General features: G+C 38.7%; 1 protein-coding gene across 2 annotated transcripts; it reads left to right on the forward strand.

The window, feature by feature from the left end:
* Window positions 1–1,315: 1,315 nt before the first annotated feature.
* STEAP2 (STEAP2 metalloreductase) lies at window positions 1,316–19,883 on the forward strand. Of its 2 annotated transcripts, XM_062569088.1 has the most exons (5): window positions 1,316–1,351; window positions 6,291–6,816; window positions 8,237–8,764; window positions 10,377–10,541; window positions 17,134–19,883. In XM_062569088.1, exons 2-5 carry the CDS (start codon window positions 6,325–6,327, stop codon window positions 17,416–17,418), a joined length of 1,470 nt encoding a protein of 489 aa, XP_062425072.1. In that variant the 5' UTR covers window positions 1,316–1,351; window positions 6,291–6,324; the 3' UTR covers window positions 17,419–19,883. The 2 variants fall into 2 exon arrangements, with proteins under 2 accessions (XP_062425072.1, XP_062425071.1); XM_062569087.1 differs by lacking the exon at window positions 1,316–1,351 and having other exon boundaries at window positions 6,215–6,816.
* Window positions 19,884–20,174: the final 291 nt, after the last annotated feature.

Raw genomic sequence — 20,174 nt, forward strand, 5'->3', positions numbered from 1 at the left:
CAAATCACAGGCCAAACACTGCACAAAACATCAGTAACAGTATTCAGGGAGCCTCAGCCATACTATCTGTTTAAGAAAAAAAACCTCCTTGTTACAAAGTAGATACATCTAATGGATCATCTCCTAGAGCCTGACTATTCTGTTCCAAGACTCTATCCAGAACAATACAGAAGAAATAATGCAGGAAACAATGACAGACATTCAGATTTACAACCTTCTTATTAATGTTATAATTCAAATAAACTAAACATTATAGGAATATGACTATTCTTATTATATAAGCGTATGATGTGCCATCATTTTGAGGGATATGAATTAGTCTCAGAACTAATTATGCCTATTTTAATGTAAATACTTTTATAGTTACAAAAGTCACATGAAGTAGCATGTAAAGAGAGACAACCACAAATAATGCAGAAAATAATATTCTGCTTTCTTCTTTTGGTGTATTTATAGATTGGACTAAAATTTTTAAAACTCAGACTACCGAGATGACTTTTGCATCAGTAACAAAGAAAAGGGGAATATCTGTTCATTACAACAGGAAACCAAAGGCCTGAAATGCTGGTCCTCACCCTGAAAAGAGCCAACTCATTCATGGGTAGTCCTGCAGCGGACTCACCACTCCACCGAGCAGGGATCCGGCCCTCACGGTCTGGGAGTTGAAAGTGCAGTCTGGAGAATCAGGCAATACATTTTCTGCACCTCTGTTTACCAAGTGAAAAAAAAATAATAATAAAGACGTGTTAATTATTTAATATGTGGGGGGGAAAAAGTAAAGAAAAACAACACTTTCTGAGCTTCAGTGATGAAAAGGTTTCTCAGCTTTCTTCTCAATTTCCACAGCCTGTTTGTTAGTAATTATTTATGGAAACGAATGTTTGAATTGACTGAACAGCCGTATAACCTCGCAGAGCACCATTAAACCAGAAGGCGCACGCCGTGCTTGCCAGGCGCTTGCCAGTCCTACGCGGGCCTGGGTGACACCCAAGGGGCGACCAGCGCCGAGGGCCGCGCGGCCTCCCCGACCCCAGCGCTGCCGGCGCGGCGCCCCGGGCCCGCCGCTCCGGCTCTCACTCCGGCCGAGGGCAGCCGGGGGTAAAATGCCCCCAAATCCCCGGAGCGGGAGCGAGGCGCCCCGGGCCCGTCGGCCTGCGGGTGGTGACGGCGGACGAGAGCGACGCCGGGCGCTGGGGCCCCGCTCCCGCGGCGCGGCCTCTCCCGCCGGCCGGCGGCGGCAGCGCGGCCGCAGGGGCGGGCCGCGGCGGCACGAGAGGCGCCGCCTTCCCGCCCGCCCGCCACTGCGGGGCCGGGGCCGGAGCCCGCGGAGACGAGGCAGCAGCGCGGGGAGGTGAGGGCGGCGCGGCGCGGCGCGGCGCGGCGCGGCTCGGGCCGCTCTCAGGCCGGCCGCGGTCGGGGCCCAGGCCCAGCGCGGCGGCGGCGGCGGCGGCGGCCCGGCAGCCGCGGGGAGCGGCAGGCAGAGCCGCGCCGGGGGGAGGTGCTCAGCGGGGCCGGGCCCGGCGGGCGGCTGCCCGGGCGGGGCGGCGGGAGGCCCGGCCCGGCGCGCCGCGCGTCTCGCTCCGCGGTCGTGAGGCTCTTGCGCGCCGCGGGGCCGCGCCGCCGCCCGCAGCGCCCGCCGGTGTCGGTGAGGAGCCCTGGAGCGAAGGGGCGTCGCCCGCAGAAGCGACGTTTGTATTAACTGCAGCGGCAACGTGTGCGGGCACCGCCGGGCGTTCCGCCTCGGCTCTTCTCCTCCGGTGGTTGTTCTTCCAAGGGCAAGGTCTCACCGCTGCGCCTCCTCCTGGGGGCCGCGGCTGGGTCACGTTTCCTTAGCCTCTCTAAGGGCACTGTCAAAAGCCTCGCAAATGTCAAATTTGTATCACTCCTGCTCTCCCCTGTATCCAGTAAGCTAGTTAGTCACCAAAGAAGACTGGTTTTGTTACAGTCTGTTCCTGAACAGCCCTGGATCTCCTTGCCATCTGAGTGTTTACAAATTGCTTAATGATTTGTTGCAGAATCTTTCCAGAGACTGAAGTTGGGCTAACAAGTCTCTGCTTCCCTCAGCCCTCCGCCTCCCCTCTTTCAGCAGTGCCTGCTAGTCCGCCTCTCCTGTCCTCTCCGACTTCTCAGCCCTCGCTTCCCTCCCTTCCGTAAGCATCAAGGGTGGATTTCGTAAGTGCCTGCTGACTTAAAAAATCTTAATCTTATCTTTATCTTTTACTCTTTAACTTCTATCTTTCTACTCTGACCTGACCTTCTGTCTGCCTGTAAAATTAATTTCATTAAATATCTAGTCGCAATTAACCTTTCTGCCAAAAACTGAAGAAGGTATTTAATACTTTAAGCCTATTTTTTTATCACCTATAATTTGTTCCTTTTTCCGAAGTAATGAACCTTGACTTCTCCTTTCACTTAGGATGTTGATAGAACCTTTGCTTGTTGTCCCTTATGTCCTTTACTAGTTGTAACTCATTTTTGTGCCTTCACTGTTCTGATTTTATCTCTATATGGTAGCAGTATCTCTTTTACTCATCCTTAGCTTTCTGCCCTTTTTTACTTTTTGTGTGATTCTTTTTTTTTCAGATCATTACAGCACTCTTGATGCAGTTATAGCAATCTTACACACTCTCTCCCTCCTGAATTGCCATTGTGTATTTAATATAGCCCCTTTCAGTAACTGCCAGCTTTCCCAAACTCTTACGCCTCTTAGATTATTTGCCAAGAAATCATGCCTACCTTTCCCTGATGCTGTTTTTTTGAAGTTCATTAGTTTTATTCTGTTCCTCATGCTCTTCTTTCCTTAGAACAGACAGTGAGGAACTTTGGCCAGTGGGCCAAATTCAGCTCACCACAGCAATTCGTCGTGTTCTACCTCTTGATGCCCCCTTTCCTAAGGATCTTTCAGACAAAACCCAGAAGTGCACTGCAGTATGGTTTGTTGGTACTGGTAGCCCATTTCCTCATGGAACTCCCTTTCTATCCCCAAATTTTACACCTTCACATCACATGGCATGAACTGAAATGGGCCTCTATAGTCACACAACAGATGCGTACATATTCTGTTGTACCTATTTGATGTTTATTTCTTATCTGATCAAAATAGAGCCATTTTCATTATGTTCCTGGATGTGCACAAGTCATGTACAGGAAATGCTGGTATTTTGCTTGTGTATTGGATGTCATTCTGGTTATGTGGTAAGAGATAAGTTGATTTTTTTTCAGTCTATCATCTGCCTCCTGTTTGTTCAGTCTATAAAAGTCTGTGTTGTCTGCCTCCTCCAAAAAGAATCTTTTCATAGGGTACTGATTTTGTGGTTACTTTCACATATTATTTTCCATCTTTAGAGTCTTAATCCAATTTCTGTGAGTTCTTTCCTTCTAGTCAGAACTGAAATCTAAAGTAGCCTCCTCCAATATCTGAAACACCAAGTTATTGTCAACCGTAGGAGACTATTTAGCATACATACTATATTTCTAGTGGATGGCTGGGTAGAGTCCTCTACTAAGCATTAGTTACCATTATCAGGATCAGCTATTGGTGGGTTGTTCAGGAAGAGCTTCATCCAGCACCTCCTTTTCATGTTATCCACTGTCAGTACCTCCCAAGCCACAATCTGGTGTTTTCTCTTTGCTCCTTCTCAGTCAGCTTGCCTTTTCTCATTGCTTCTTTAATTTCAGAGGTTATATATTCTTGTTATATGATGCATAGCCACTTTATTTTTCTCCCTTTCTGTCCTTTTGAAGCAAGCTCCATCTTTCTATACCGACATATTTATCCTATGGTTTGTTTCACCAAGTCACCATACTGATTAGGTCGTAACCATAGTTTCATATGAAGACTTCCTTCCTGCTGGTTTTGTTTGGTTGGTTTGGTTTGGTTTTATGTCTAGCTGAGATATTCAGAAGGGTGCCTGGCTGTTTTTCTCTTTGCCCTTGGTTTAGCTTTCCTGCAGTTTTGTGTCCTCTCCTCTCCAAAGCTACAGCAGTATTTCTTTCAATTATCTATGAGCTTAGCCATTGCTTCTCTTCGAAGTCTCCCTTACTTCATTAGCAAATTTGAGTCCTAAAACTGTCTTCCCTTTCACTATTACATGAAACTCTTCTCTTCCTGCTGTTAGCTTTCCATAGATTATTGTCCAATGTGTTTGCCTGCAGGATTTCTCCTCTCTGTCTGGTCTTTTCCTTCCACAGAAAATAGTTTAGCATATTTGAGACCCATGTCCCTCAAACTTTACCCTTGCATTTGTAGTAAATCCTGATTTGTCCAAGGTCAGACCTAGCAGCATCATTAGTGATCCCCAAAAAAGGCCCTGGCAAACTTTCCTTGTCTTTGCCATTGGATCCATATGGGCAGCCTATTTCCCATGCTGACAGGTGAGTATGTGTGCACCTTTTTTTCCTGGCCATTATAATCTGTTTTCCTCTCAGAACTGTGTAACCTGATATCACCTGTGTTGCAGACCTTCATTTGTCACATACACATTTCATATCTTAGTAATAGGATACCATAGATACACCCTGCATAAGCTTTTAATATAATCCAGATACCATGAACTCACTGTCTGTATGACAGTCAGAAACCAGTTATATCTGTCCTCTAATATTTTCTGTGGTTACCTAGTTTCCCAGATGCATTTATTCTGATTATTACATTGACTAATAGCTTCAGGAGCACAAGGTTATCTTTTGGTCCAATATTCTGGCATAGCTGAAGATGGAGAATGGGAGAAGATGGAAAAATTATCATTCAGAGAAGCTGTAAGTGTGTACTTATTCACAATTCCACTATATACAATAGAGAAATTAAGAATTCTAATCAACAAATCAAAGTGCCACACTTGATGTTACAAGAAAAGCTTTTCCTACTTTTCCCCGTGCCTCATGAATGTAACTTTACTATGTTAGCACCTGCACCTGAACCTGAATATGTGAGCAATGCACCTTATTCAGCTTATTCTAAGCAACTTATATATTTTATGCCATCATACAAAGATCTAAAAATTAAAGAAAACCTTGCATATACTGTGAAACACAAATTAGCACTACTTCTCTGCCTAAGCACATTTTAATATACTACTCTTTCGTATATGTGTGGTGGAATTCTTTATGCAACTTATGTGGGAAGAGAGGTGGGTAGATTCTGTTCTTACTTAGAAAAACCCTTGGGAAGTTTGGCTAATTAGAAGTGTTTCCAGCATTTGAAGTTTATATTTACAGTGTAAGCTTTTTTGAGGTAAGCACCAGAATGCTGTTATGTTCATACAATGCCTGGCACAGTATGATTTTTCTGCAACAGGAGCTCGGAGGGGCTACATTAACACAAATACTTAACAATATGTGTCCTGTTACTGGAAAATAAAACGGGAATAGAATTATTGGGATTTCCAGATTCCACCCTTTTGTGTTTCACATAAGGTTTGTTATGTTCCCTGGAGAAAATTCAGATAGTGTAGTCCTGAAAATAGCTGTGAGATTCGTCATGGCAAATCAACAGACATAACCAAAATAATCACACATAATATGTGTGTGATGTGTGCAAGATTTTTACATATAGCTCTCATCACAGTCCTCTCTTAAAAGAATCATAACCTCAATTTTATAGACAGGATAACTGAGGTACAGTACAACTAAGATCAAAATTTTTCATACTTAAATCCCTCTAAATCAGATATTTATCATTGACAGTTTGATGCCAGCATATAATAAATGTATTCTTCAGAAAGGATGTCAAAAGAGCTACCTCTTATTTAACAGATTATACTGTATGTGAAGACAAAATCTAACTGCTTGCCCTTCAGTGCTCCCGTTCTCTTCCTCTTTGTTTATTAATCATTAACTTCCATGCTGTCTCCCCACAGACTCTTTAGAGACACTAAGTCCTTCTGCAATATGCGTTTTTTTATTCTTTTTCCCCCCCATCAAGAACAGCATGCATGTCTCTCTATGCCTGCATTGATTTGCTGATTTTAGTTCAAGTGTCTTTGAAAATATATTGACTGCCCTAGGTATACATACTCCTTTTTTTTTTAAAAAAAGTTTTTCACTCCATCTTTGTTTACTTACATAACTGTATCACTGAAGTGCATGAGGTATTTTGTGGTTTTATTTGTATGTGACAATTACAAGACAAACTTAATTAGTGCATAATTTATGAAGGTGAAAATAGAACACCATAGGAACTAGGACCACTGATTTTGTCTCCAGAGGTGTTTATGATTTCTAATGTCTTGTAAAAGGTATTCTACTGCATTTTTCCTTCTGTTCCTTTCTGTTTCTTTTTTCTTTTCCAGAAAAAAATCATTGTAGGTGTGGTACATTGGAAGTATGGAATCAATCTCTATGATGGGAAGTCCTAAGAACCACAATGAAACTTTTTTACCAAATGTTGCCAATGGCATCAAGGATGCCAGTAAGATCACAATAGGTATCATTGGAAGTGGAGACTTTGCCAAGTCATTGACCATTAGGCTCATCAGATGTGGGTACCCTGTGGTCGTGGGAAGCAGAAACCCTAAACTTGCTGCCGAGTTCTTTCCTCATGTGGTTGATGTCACTCATCATGAAGATGCAATATCAAAAACAAACATCATTTTCGTAGCCATACACAGAGAACATTATGCTTCTTTGTGGGACCTCAAGCATTTACTTGCTGGTAAAATTCTGATTGATGTCAGCAACAATACAAGAGTAGACCAGTATCCAGACTCCAATGCAGAGTATTTGGCATCACTTTTCCCAGATTCTCTGATTGTCAAAGGATTCAATGTCATTTCAGCTTGGTCATTGCAGTTAGGACCAAAGGATGCCAGCAGACAGGTAGGTATTGTATTTGTATTCGTCTAATTTCTTTATAAGATTAAAATGACAGGAACTGACTGGCGTAAACAGCCAAAATTCACCTTGTCTGACTTGATCTATCAGAAATGTTGGATCTTTAGTCTAAGTTTTAATGGTCAGTAAAACTTGCAGAGTCCAGTTCACGTATAGTAAGGCATATAGAGTTAGTGGCCCAAATTGTCCTCTGGGATGCCTGTCTTTAAAGATTGTAGAGGAAATGTAGAAGATCTAGCTTAGACTAGACACTGACTTTAGCTGACTGTAGTTAGAAGAGATGAGTAGGGTTTTAATGTTTTCTGTAGGAAACGTTAATTCTTATTCCTAAGCTCTAAACAAGGGTGGAGGGAATATTTCCAACAAATTTTAATTTAGGCGTTGGTTCACATGATTGAAACTGTTGAAAGATATGCACAGAAATCTTAGATCCTAATGCCAGGTCTTGGGAGGTAAGCATTTTTTTTTAACTCCTTGCATTCAGTGCAAGTAACAGCAAAGAGAACGAAAGGCACTATTTAGGTTTTATAATGTCTCAAGATAATAAATACGAAGAAACAGAAGGAAGCGCATATGTTTATAAGTGATCATTCATCTGATCCAGGACTGCTTGAGAACGTCATGTTCAAATGTCTTCCTAGTATATCCTCAAAATCCCTGCATATAGAAAAAGCAGCTTTATGTTTTTCATGTTTTGCTGGAGTGGTACAAAGGATTTACGCCTATGCAGGAACCCAGTCCTTCAGACCTTTAGAAGGTGTAATGTGACTTCCGGAGACTAAGTTAGGCAGATTTTAAATTGAATGCATTTGATATAGAATCAGCATAATTATAAAAATAACCCCACTGCACTGTTTCTAACCCCTTTCAGCATAGCACTGCACTATAAGTAATTGACTTCCATGAAAGCTGATCATGTATGTGCTAATGAGGATGCTCAGAAACCAGTGATGGGCAGGCTATCCCAATGCAGATTTTAAAGGGAGTTAAAAGTACTTTGTAGCAGCACATTTCTTTCACTACGTAATAAACTGATTTTTAGAAGAAGTACTTATTTGTCTGCTGGTTTTATTTCTTTTTTATCTTTTCTGTTAAACATTGATTTTTTGTGGAAATCTTAATTGTGAAATGAAGCTAAGGTTATTATACAAAGAGATTACACAGTTCTCTACTTTTTGTTCTGTTGATGCTATAGCTATTTTAGGGTTATCGGGCAAGATTCTTGTCTTTTTGAGAGACTCCTGTACTTCAGGGATTCATTTTTTTGTTTCCATATCTCATCTTGGTGATACAACTTGTGATAATAATGTATAGTTTCAGCTGTAGTGTTGTGGTTTGGTGCTCTGAAGTTTCTTTTAATCTTTATTTCTCTGAGTACAAACAATTCACTTGACTTTCCCGACAGGTCTATATATGCAGTAACAATGTTCCAGCTCGTCATCAAGTTATTGAGCTTGCCCGGCAGCTCAATTTTATTCCTATTGATTTGGGGGCGTTGTCGTCTTCAAAGGAGATTGAAAATTTACCTCTGCGACTGTTCACACTGTGGAAGGGACCTGTAGTGATGGCTATTAGCTTGGCAACGTTTTTCTTCATCTACTCTTTTGTCAGAGATGTAATCCATCCATATATGAGAAATCAGCAGAGCGACTTCTACAAGATCCCCATTGAGATTGTGAACAAGACTTTACCAATTGTTGCTATCACTTTACTCTCTCTAGTATATCTGTCAGGACTTATTGCAGCTGCTTATCAGCTTTACTACAGTACTAAGTATAGGCGATTTCCACCTTGGCTGGAGAGCTGGCTGCAATGTCGAAAGCAGCTTGGACTGCTCAGCTTTTTCTTTGCAACAGTTCATGTGGCATATAGCCTCTGCTTACCTATGAGGAGATCAGAGCGATACTTGTTCCTCAATATGGCATATCAACAGGTAAGCCGATCTGTACTTGCTTAGGTAACCAAAGCCAAAAATGCATTGGTTGTATTCATGTGACTCAGGAACACAATATGTTTAGGGTTATCTTATGCATAGCTAGTGCTTAGTAAAGAGGAAGAGGAAAAGAAACATCTGTGCATTGTGCTTGCCCCATGTGGAGCAAGCTGCAGTCAAGTTTGTCTGGTAACAGAAATCAAGGGGGTGCTCTATTTAAATTTCTGATAGAAATATACAGAAATAGATTATAGGATAGATAGGAAAAAACAACATGAGAGGAAACGTCTGACTTCCTGAGGTGTTTCCCTTTCTGTGTATTCCTAGGATATGGGGGATATATGTATATCATCAACATATTATGTCATATCATACTATTGTATCATAAGTGTGAAGAACAAGTCTGGAAAAAGTGGTAAGGGTAGATAATGTGCACAGATACATCTATGTTTAAGAAATAAAAATTCTGCTACTCTGTAACTTTTCGGACCAGTGGTAAAAATACTTTGTTCATTAGAAATTCTGTGAATGTCATCTATTACAGGCAACAGACATTGACTCATAGTTCCCAGGAGCAGTTGGTCTTGCGTAACACTGAAGCAATCTCCAGAAAAGCTATCCTCTTGTAGAGAAGGGTCTGCTGCTCTTCTCAGTGAGATAGCTTGTTGTCATCTCTAACATGACAGAAAAGGAGCATTGCCACTCAGCATAAAAAATTTGCAGGAAAGAGATGGAACAGGGAAAAAAAAAGCAAACCAAGGAAGTCAAATCTTACTAATGGAACAAATTAAAGAGGCTTGGGTGCACAAATTCTAAAAGAAGGATTAACATGAAAAAATGAATTTAAAAGAAAGGCAGAAAGAGCAAAAATACAAAAGACAGGCAGCAAGGAACTGTAGATGTTCACACTTAGTATTAGCAGAGGACCTGCTGATACTTTTATTAAATGATTGTGTTTTTAATAATGTTACAGAAATCTGACTTACTAGTATTTGTAGTGAGCCACTTTCAAGAGCTGTCATAGTCCTCCTGAAAATGGAAAAATAATTGAATATCCAAGCATCTTAACTGTTAAGAACCCAAGTTTCTTCTCTCGCAAAGCTCTTCAGGCAGAATAATCTTAGAAATATCTGATGTCAACAGTGAAAGAAACAAAATAACTTGGACTCCGCATAGGGACCTGAAGCAATAATAGGAAATGATGAAAAGCTATTTCTAAATGTAGTAAACTAAAAACAAACTGCAGATTTACTCAGTTTATGATATACAATGTAAGTTGCTGAGGTCTGAAAAACACAGCTGCTTCTCTAAAGTATGTAGGAACATGCAGATTTATATATCTTAACAAGATAATTAATATAACTAGTATATAATACTACATTTTCTTCTACCTACTCATCCAAGTGTCTCTGTTTAACATATTATTAATCTAACGAGCTAATACCAGCTGTACGAAAATAGTCATTTTTCTCCAAGACATGAGGAAATCTCTGAAGTATTTGACCCCATTTTATACTTGTCCTTCAACTGTAAGCTTTTACTCAGCCAAATAACTTGTTGATATTTTTAATAGTCTGTAGAATAAAGGACTTGCTTTCTGCTCCTTCATCAGGTTCATGCAAATATTGAAAATTCTTGGAATGAGGAAGAAGTGTGGCGAATTGAAATGTATATCTCCTTTGGAATAATGAGTCTTGGATTACTTTCTTTGCTGGCAGTAACTTCAATCCCTTCAGTAAACAGTGCCTTAAACTGGAGGGAGTTCAGTTTTATTCAGGTGTGTTACATTTTAAATAAGAGGTTTTTGTTGCGAATATGAATTCATTTTAGTAATTATTATTATTATTATGAAAAGCGCTTTGCAACATGATGAGAGAATATTGGTTCTCCCCTCCCCTGGTAAGTTAATAAAAACAACATCCTTACTCAGCAGATATATATCTGTGAATGCATATTAAGCATTTTATGAGTGATAGAACAGGAATTATCTACTTCTTGTTCTTATTGGTCTTAAAGAACCAACACAGCTATGACCAAATGAGCATGAATCTATTCCTTTTCCATTGTTAGAATTCCTTGTTAAATTCAAATTAGATGAACATGGACTAACTCACTGAAGGCAACATAGTTTTGCTTATTAAAAGCAGAGGTGGTCTTCTAGTCCTGACATTCTTATTGCTCTCCTCCTTTTGCAGATAAATATCTACTACAGACAGACCTAAACAGCATAAATTACTAAGAAATAAGGTGGTGAAGGCTTTATACATAACTTAATATTTCTTGCAAACATTAGCATTGATTTTAAGTAACAGTCATTGATACGAAATGTCGTTAGGATTTAGTCTTGTGATAAAATCACTAATTATATATATGGGTGTCTGGGTGGCATTTTGGGGAGGGATTTGGGGCTCAGTACTCTAGTCTTAATTCAGTCTTATCTGATTAATGGCTTTAGGACATACACCCACTGTAATGAAGTTGTCTAGTTTTCAATCCTGTCACTATTGACTAATCCTTACCTTCTCAACATAGACATTTGCTTCACTGTTCAGGGCTTGAACTGGGTTTCATAACATACAGCATTTTAAAGGGACTGATGGAGAACTGATGGCTACAGCTGCCAGAAGTGTTCTGTCTGTGAAATAATATTTTACCTTCTCTTAGAGTTTCTGTGGGTGGAAGGCTCCATTTATACCTACCAAAACAGTATCCTGAAAAGTTTTTCAAATTAGTGTTCCCCTGACACAACTAGTTATTCTCACTCACTGTTTTGAGCTTTCAGAGGCAGTAAATAGACATTTTGCACTGTTGCAACGTCCTTACCATTAGGATCTCTCTATGAGGGTGACGGTAGTAATGCTGCTGTGTGACCTAAAATCTTAGTGCAAATGGAAGAAATACATATTCACTCATGAGTGAGGTGATGCCTTCATCCAGCCATGAATTCCATGCACAAACAATTCTCCTAAGTGAGGGGGGACAAGGAGTGGAACAATAATCATCTCAGATGACTCAGAAAGCAGTCAGGTCTCCAGTTTTAGTCTGAATCTGAGAGGATTTGCCAGAAGAATTCATGAACTCCTGTTTTGCATCTTAGAAATGACAAGCCGGTATAATCGCAGCAGATGTGATTATACCAGCTTGTTTCTTGCTTCAGCACTCCCCATTTTGAGAACAACATAGTATTGCTTGCTCATTTTAGTAAATAAGTTTGAGCAGAATAAGGATCTGGCCTACTCTAAAGAATTTTACTACTAAAACATACTCAGTCTTGAGTCCTGCTGGCAAAGTCTGATTCAGGCTGAACAAAATAATTGTGAACATAAGTCTTGAAAATAGACTATACTGTTTGTTCCAGTAGTACAGGCCTTGAGTGAAACCCATCCCCACCACCGCTGCCTATGCAGGTTTGAACAGCCCTCTAGCAAGAATCTCACAGTGTAGGACCTTTATCCTGTAAAGGAACTCTGGCTGTGAATGTTGATTTTGTCTAGAGATCACCATCGGCTTTGACATTCCCAGTCATTCTGGAGATGCCTCTGTCTTAATTAGTTTGGATTTTGGCAACATAGATGGCAGCAGTTCCAAAAATTCAAGCCAGCTTGATCAAAGGAAAAAGTCTTTGAGAGGAGCAGCAGTACAAGCCCCACTAATTCTAGGGAAGTATGAAAATGAAGAAAGAGATATAAGAAAGTTGGATCATGAGGCAAAAGGAAGGAACTGTGAGCTCTACCAGATGCTAAATGACCAGCAGAAAACTTGGGAGTTGCTGCTGTACAGAGCTGACTGCTACACTAAGTAAATATCTGATTATTTCCTTATGAATCATAGAGAAATGCTCATAACATCCAGTGGGAGGAGTCACAGAACCAGACAGGGATGAAGAAATTGCTCACTAGGAGATCCTAGAGAGTGGAAACATTGCACAAAGCTCTGCAGGCATCTTAACATGATGCAGAGATGGAGTTCACTGAGGAAAGAAGCAGGGAAGAAGCTAAGGCTGGTAAATTAATTCCTCGGTTTTATTAAACTCCACTTCCGTACTCTTCTTTTTCTCTTCTAAATATAGTTGGATAAGGAACAAAGATAGACATGGGCAAGAAATAAGAGAATTCATATTGTTAGAGCAATATGAATTCTAGCCTAAACCAGCTCATCACAAACAGAATAAGACATTTATTGAAAACAGTCCTTCAGTGTTCACATAAAATACATGGAAAACAGAAAATGTTTGCAACCAGTCCTGCACCTGGACTTTCAGTCTTTGGCTGCTGTTAGTTAAACTGTAAATATATAATGTAAACACATAAACTACTACTGCTTTTTTCAATCTATGGATTCAGATCCAAACCACACCACTCAGTGACAGTGGCCGCGGCAGACTGGCTTTGAAAGCTTAGCTTTCTTAGCAAAAATCAGCAGGAGTCACACTGCTATTTGCCTAATACGAAGCTGATCTTTTTGTAGATATTCCTTTTGTCTGTTAACACAATCATAAAGCCTTTGGAGCCAGCATTTTTAAAGCCTTGCCCTCACACATACAGGAAGGGCTGCCCTGCCTTCTTTCTCACATTAGGACAGAACAGTTTTCCCTCACAGTAAAGAAGCTGGTCATTTAAGGCCTGGGTATTTGGCAAGTTTGAGTAAGATTCTAGCCAAAATTGCTACAACCTGTTTGTACATTTAGCAATATCCTGTTACTGGAGGAATATGGAGCTTATGATGTATAAATGTAGACTTTGGAAAATGCCTTTTGTATATATATGTGGTTTGGAACTACTCAGCCATTGTAAAGGTAAGAAATCCTGATGCAGATTTGTCCCACTTTGTGTCTCTCCGTATGTATGTGCATCTTCTAGTACCATTTTAGGGAGTTTTTCCTTACCCATTACAGCCTTTTTTCTTCCCCCTCCTTCAAACAATGACAGTTTGTCCAGTTTCTCAGTGGCCTTGGCAGGGAATCTCCTGCACTGGCTGGAAAACTGACTTTGATCAGGAAGGAAAAGAAACAAAACGTGGAAGACAGAGAAGATCTAAAAGAGTTGTGAGGTCCATAGGAAATGTGCTAACCTATTACTCAGTTTCCAAGCAACATAGTATTATGGAAGATAGGAAACAAAGCAACCAAAGATGTTCTTCCCCTCTTCCCAGCAGCCATGTTAGAGCCTAGGCAGAGGCTTCCCAAGACTTGCAGCTAATATTGCTAAGTTCACTCACCGATGTGAATTTATCAGTTGAGGAAAAATATTCCTTCTTGCTGCTTTTAAAAGCTCTTAAAGATGTAGGCATTCTGTGCTCCTCTTGGCCTCTGTTTGGCAACATCAGTGTAAATGATCTTCCAGTTCTCATAGCCATATCCATTACTTTCTATTGAGTTCTTAAGAAGCAAGGAAAGGATGATAGAATTGAAATACATATATGCCACCTAAAGCACCACTGTAGTTTAGGAAGTCCATTGTTTTTAATCCCTGTATTTCTTCTTCCACATTGGCCAGGCTTAAACTTGTACAGGAGAAAATAACCTTGTATATCAGAATGACAGCTGCTCACTGTTCCTGTATTAAACTGACAACTTTCCAGCAATTGATAGCTTCCACAGCACAAACGTCTTCTATTTCTCAATAATCAAAATATGTTTCATGTTAGCATTTATGGGGATGCACAACTTTGGAATGTGGCTTCCTGCACCTCATACTGGCCAAGATTTGTAGTACAATGCAGTGCTACCAAATGGTTTTATTTTTACTATCTAGCTGCCCAAGAGTGCCTTTTCCTGTACTAGCTGATGACTTTCTATCCAAACTCAGTTAGTTCTTCCAAGTTCCTCATTTCACTGCTGTAGAGCTATTGCCAAAGTCTTTGAACATCTGCAGACACAGAAAAATCAAATGCCAAGTCTATATAACAAACACACAAGTCTGTCAATCAGCTCAGCCTCTGCGCTGCTGCCAGTGACATGGCAGTGAGACTAAAAACAATGCGCTGTTGTGTCTTCAAAAAAAAAATCAGTTTGCAATAGAAGCTTCTACAACTGAACAGAAAAGTGAACCTGACCTCAAGGTTCAGAAATCCGTTAAAGCAGTTTCAATATGCTGTGCACTGGAAGTGCCGCACAGGCAGAGCACTACCGTGTGATGCGGACAACACTTCTAGGCTGCAGTCCCCTACGGTTGTACTGACAGAGCCTGTTTTCGTGAGTTTTTGCTTAACTAGCAAGGGCAGCCAATTTTGCATGTACTTCTGGAAAAGTCATTGTCAAAAGCTGTAAGCAGGGATAAATGCTTTTAATGGAACTTTCTGGTGCAGATCTGGCCTGATTAAACAAAACAGAGTGCAGAATGCAAAGTTGCATGGAAAATACCCTGTCTCTAGCTAAGCAATGTTTTTCCTGTAGAAAGCACAGCACAGAAATAAGATAACAGAAGCAATTTACAGCCTATGAGAGGAAAACATTGTCAGCAGCAGCTCCTCTAGGAGTGTGTGGTGTGAGATTTTAAGATATGAGTGGTTGAAATGAGCTGATACATACATAATGTACCAGCACTTCAAAGAAGCATACAGCAACTTTCCACAGTTAAGAAGTAGAACTGAATAGAGGTGCATCACTTCTTTTTTTCTTGTCCCATACTGTTATTTCTAACTGTTCATATATACTTTTGAAGTTCCATTTTGACTATTAGACAAAAAGATATAAAACATGATATCTATATCATGTCAAAATTGTAGCTTGAATAAGCGTAAGTAAAGTTCTAGAAAAGGCTGGGAAGAGTCTCTATGGCATTTCCCTCTTGTTTCTTTTTCCAAGGATTGTTATAGTTTACATCCGTAAGTCTGACAAAGAAATGAGTGATATGATTCACTCATGCCCTTTTCCCTGGTGGCAACGATATAACAGCAATAACTTCAAGACAGTCATAGTAGCAAAAATCTGAAAATAACATATTGGAACATTGTTTGATAGTATCATTTTCTTTCCAAATTTCTTACCAGAATTTCCATTCAGATATTGCATATTCTGTTTATATACACAAATAATTGCCTTAGATTGTTCATTTTCATGTGGAATATTTTTGGAAGCAAACTGTTGTTTTTAACAAAATGCTGCAGCATATCTAAAACTTACCATCATGACTTGGAAAGCAGTGGTAAAATAATGCATAATATTGGAGAATTAAAAAATCTGGTACAAATCTGCAGAAATTTATAAAAGTATTTTCCTTTTTTGTACATAACATACACATATGTGAATCCTTGCAAATAGTTTTAGCTGAAACATTCTCCATCCCTGGAAACTGGCTAATCTTGAAGCAGAAAAAATTAATTCTTGCACTAATTATTATAGCTCCTTAGGCTGTATTTTTCTAAATGAAGACAGAGGGTATGTCATTGCCACATTTTTACTAGAATTAAAGCGAATCTTGGCAGTCAGTTACCTTTCAAAATTTTCATCCTTTGTGTTTTGATGATTTTCTACGAATGTTTCCTAAACCAAGTTAGACGTAACTACAGTTTTGATGGAAAAGTGTTTGTCTTCATTTGATAAATGGCAGAATTCAAAGCACAACAGTAATTTTACTATTGCTAGGGAAAGTAAAAGTATTTACATATAAGTATTTATATAAGTAAACCTATGTCTATAGAGCAGTATTATTACAGGGCACTTAGAAGGGCAGATTCACAGGAAAGGCAAATGCCTCCTGCTAGCATTATCTCCTCTCGCATGCTGTAAATTGTGTGAAGAGGCCATCTGCAAAGTGACAAAACAGTTCCTATAGCCCAAATATTCCCATTAACCAGTAGGCAGCAGCTGATGGAGAAAGGTAAGCAATCATTTATGTTAACTTCAAACAAGTGAATGCAGGACAAAACAAACCTCTCAGGGCAAGAAAAATCTGGACTGATAAATCCACATCTCTTCCTGCAGAGTTGCATTGCTCCATAATCAACACAGATTCTTGCAGAACAATCTACCCTTCTGGTTTAAAAAACAGAGAACTTAATTTGCAATCACAGCTGTTGTCACAGTTGCTCCAGTAACTTGACTGGAGTTGTTCCTTACTTGCAAATGTGTCCCATAGTTGACTTCCATTACTTAGAATTTGGACAAACCATGCCTTTGTTTCAGTTTTGACTAAGGCCTATAGATGCTATCAGATCTATTGTAAATGAGGATATTGTTCAGTCCTTAATTTTCAAGGCATTAGAACATAAGACTGCATATTGCTAATTTGAAGTAATACATAGGTAAGAGACTGTAGTCTAGTAGAAATATTAAAATAGTGGTTTGGAGTTGTCTCATTAAGGATCAAGAGTTACTATCTCTTCTCTTTCTCCCCTCCCACTCCCCCCTGTTTTCCCTTTTCTCAAAGTCTACACTTGGATATGTTGCTCTGCTCATAAGTACATTCCATGTACTGATTTACGGGTGGAAAAGAGCCTTTGAAGAAGAATACTACAGATTTTACACACCACCAAATTTTGTTCTTGCCCTTGTTCTGCCTTCCATTGTAATTCTAGGTAAGGTCATTTTACTTTTGCCATGTGTAAGCAGGAAACTGAGGAGAATTAGAAGAGGATGGGAAAAAAGCCATATTATGGAAGAAGCAAGTGGGTCTGTTCCACATCTCTCTCCAGAAAGGATAACTGTGATGTGATGATTGATTAGTATTTGTTAGCACTGTTGTAGACGGTTGTTGTTTCTTCTTTTTCGGTGGGTGTCTTAAATTTTCAGGAATTTATCTAATGTATGAGTAAAGTCACTGTGGACTTGCTCTCAAGCAAGCTCTCAATCAAGCTATGAGAAATTTATAACTACCAGCATGCTACTTCAGAAAACTACAAAAATATTTTTGTTTTAAATTATAGAGGGCAGATGATAAGTGAAAATTTTTAATGCTCTTTTGCACAGTTTTATCACCAAAAATATTTCATTATAACCATGCTTTCTAGATATTTCTTTGACTCAGAGTATATGTGCCAAAGTGCTATTTATCAATACCACATTTTCTGGGCAGTGTTTCTTTTATTAAAACCACACTTTTTGGTTAGTGAGTTCAGAATATGAACTGAAAGAGTTAATAATTCAGGAAATAATGAGGTTTTGAAACAACAAAATAATTTGTGATTATGTATTGCACATGTACAGATGTTATTCTTGTGTCGTTTTGCACCATACCATGATTTGAATATGTAAGAAAATTTCAATTATGGGCTAATTACGCATCCTGTAACCAAAATGTATTATGCTAACACGGACTTTTTTTCGAAGTACCACATAGATTTTTTTTAGACCTTTAACATCTCTTTATTTTCATATGAAGATGAAATTTCATAAAGGAAAATTCAAAACAATGTTATATAAGCATAGAAGGACTTGCAGGTACAAGCAACTAATTTTTGCTTTTAGAATGATTTGGAAATGCCAGGATATATATTAAAACAGCAACAGCAACAACAGCAAATACTGAGAAGTCTGCAACAATAAAAATCCATTTTCACTGTGAAACTTCCAGTATCTTGATACAACAGGGAGGCATCACAACACTCATGTTGTTTGTTTCTACACTGGAATTTCAGTTATTGTATATGAATTTCCCAGAGTCTGTCTTAAAATCTTAGTATCTTCTTGTGCAAATACAATCTTCTATTTTTATATAAAAGTCTTACTTTTACAAGTATCTGTGGGATATGCCTGGATTTTTGAGAAACAAAATTAATATTCTTATACCTCAGAACTTTAAATATATTGATAAATCGTCAAAATGAAAATTTACTTCTAAAACTTGGCATTTGCCTTTCCTATGGGATTCAAAAGAAAATTCAAAATTACTTATTACTACTGATTTATCAGGTTTTATTCTTCTCTAACGAAATAGCCAAACTCAACTTACTACCTTCAGGCTACTCCTGCTAAATCAGTGAAACTTTTATTTCAGTGAGTGTGTATTTGGTCCTGATTTTCTTTACTTGCATGCAATTATATTTTTCTTAACTGTTTCTGCACCGTTTAGGAAATCTGGCTTAGTTTAGTTGAATCTTCACCTATTACTTATTTGTTTGCAAGAATTTGTCATGATACATGTCAGAAATATAGACTGCTTAATCTTGAGTTTACCCTTGAAAATCTCTAGTTCTGTAAATCTCGTTAAAACTGTTCACAATGAAACCAATAGCTCCATAGAACAGGAATAGAGTCAAACTCTGTTCTCAGTTACACCAGCCTAAATCCAAAGAATTCATGCTAGTCATTCTTAATTTCATTTTAAACTCAAAGTATCTGCCACAATTTTATTTTCATTGTAGTATACATGTTCCTCAAACTTATATATCAGGCCTGTTTATATTTGCAGTTTGTTGCAGTCAAGAGACATTTGGACTTTTTCATGTCAAGCACAGCCAAATCCCAAATTAATAGAAAAGATCTTCATTAACATAAATGGTTTGACGAGTACAACTATTCTCTTAATTATAATTATTCATGTATGCAGGTGTTTGCAGGAATATTTGCTCATGGGTAGTCTGAGAGGGATTTAATCTTCACAAATCCATTGCGTTGTTTGCATAAAACTCTCAATTCTTTCACATTAGTTTCATGTTAGAGAAAACAGCATATATGATTTATATTAGCATATGAGGAGTCTTGGAGAATTATAGTTGGATAAATGCCATGCTGCGTCTGCCCTACTCCTATGCATGGATTAAAATCATAGAACTGGAGGGTTAATTGAGAGCAGAGGTTCATACCTCTGAATAAATTTAGAGGAGAAACCATTCCTGGTTGATAATCTGATTACATTTAAAAATTAAAAACACTGCTATTATTTTATAGTACTTCTACACCTCTGTAGAATAGATAATTAACATTCATCTTCCCTACAACTATCTAATTCTTGTTTGATGCAACAGTGATCACATTGCAGAACTAAGATACTGTAGTAATTAATTATTACTGTCAAAGTCCGTATGTTTTTACTGCCTCGTGCAAACAGTTAGTATATAGAAAAATGTATTTGCCCTCTTTCCTATGCAAAAAAGTCACCATTAAATCCTTCAAGAATGTTTAAATTGTTAAATTTTGAACTGCAAGAGGTTTCTGGAAAAAATAGTGATGTGTTGTTCCTTTTTTCAAACTGTAATTATATGAAATTAAAATGTGTTTTGATTTTTATAAGTTACATGATAGGTTGAAATATTAAAGTATAAATATTAGAATATAAATAGATGATATTTTTAGATAAAATATATAGAGACATTTTGTGAAATAGCTGTGCTACGAAAAGATATATGGTTCCCTGTTAGGCCATATATTTATTTCTGGAATTTCAAGTTGACTTGCAATTTAATCTTTTGTAGTTTTATTTTAAAGACTAATTCTATCCGAGAAGAAAACACTGTAAGTCTGAAAGTAAAA

This window comes from Rhea pennata, chromosome 2 (assembly GCF_028389875.1).
Source record: "Rhea pennata isolate bPtePen1 chromosome 2, bPtePen1.pri, whole genome shotgun sequence".
NCBI lineage: Eukaryota > Metazoa > Chordata > Aves > Rheiformes > Rheidae > Rhea > Rhea pennata.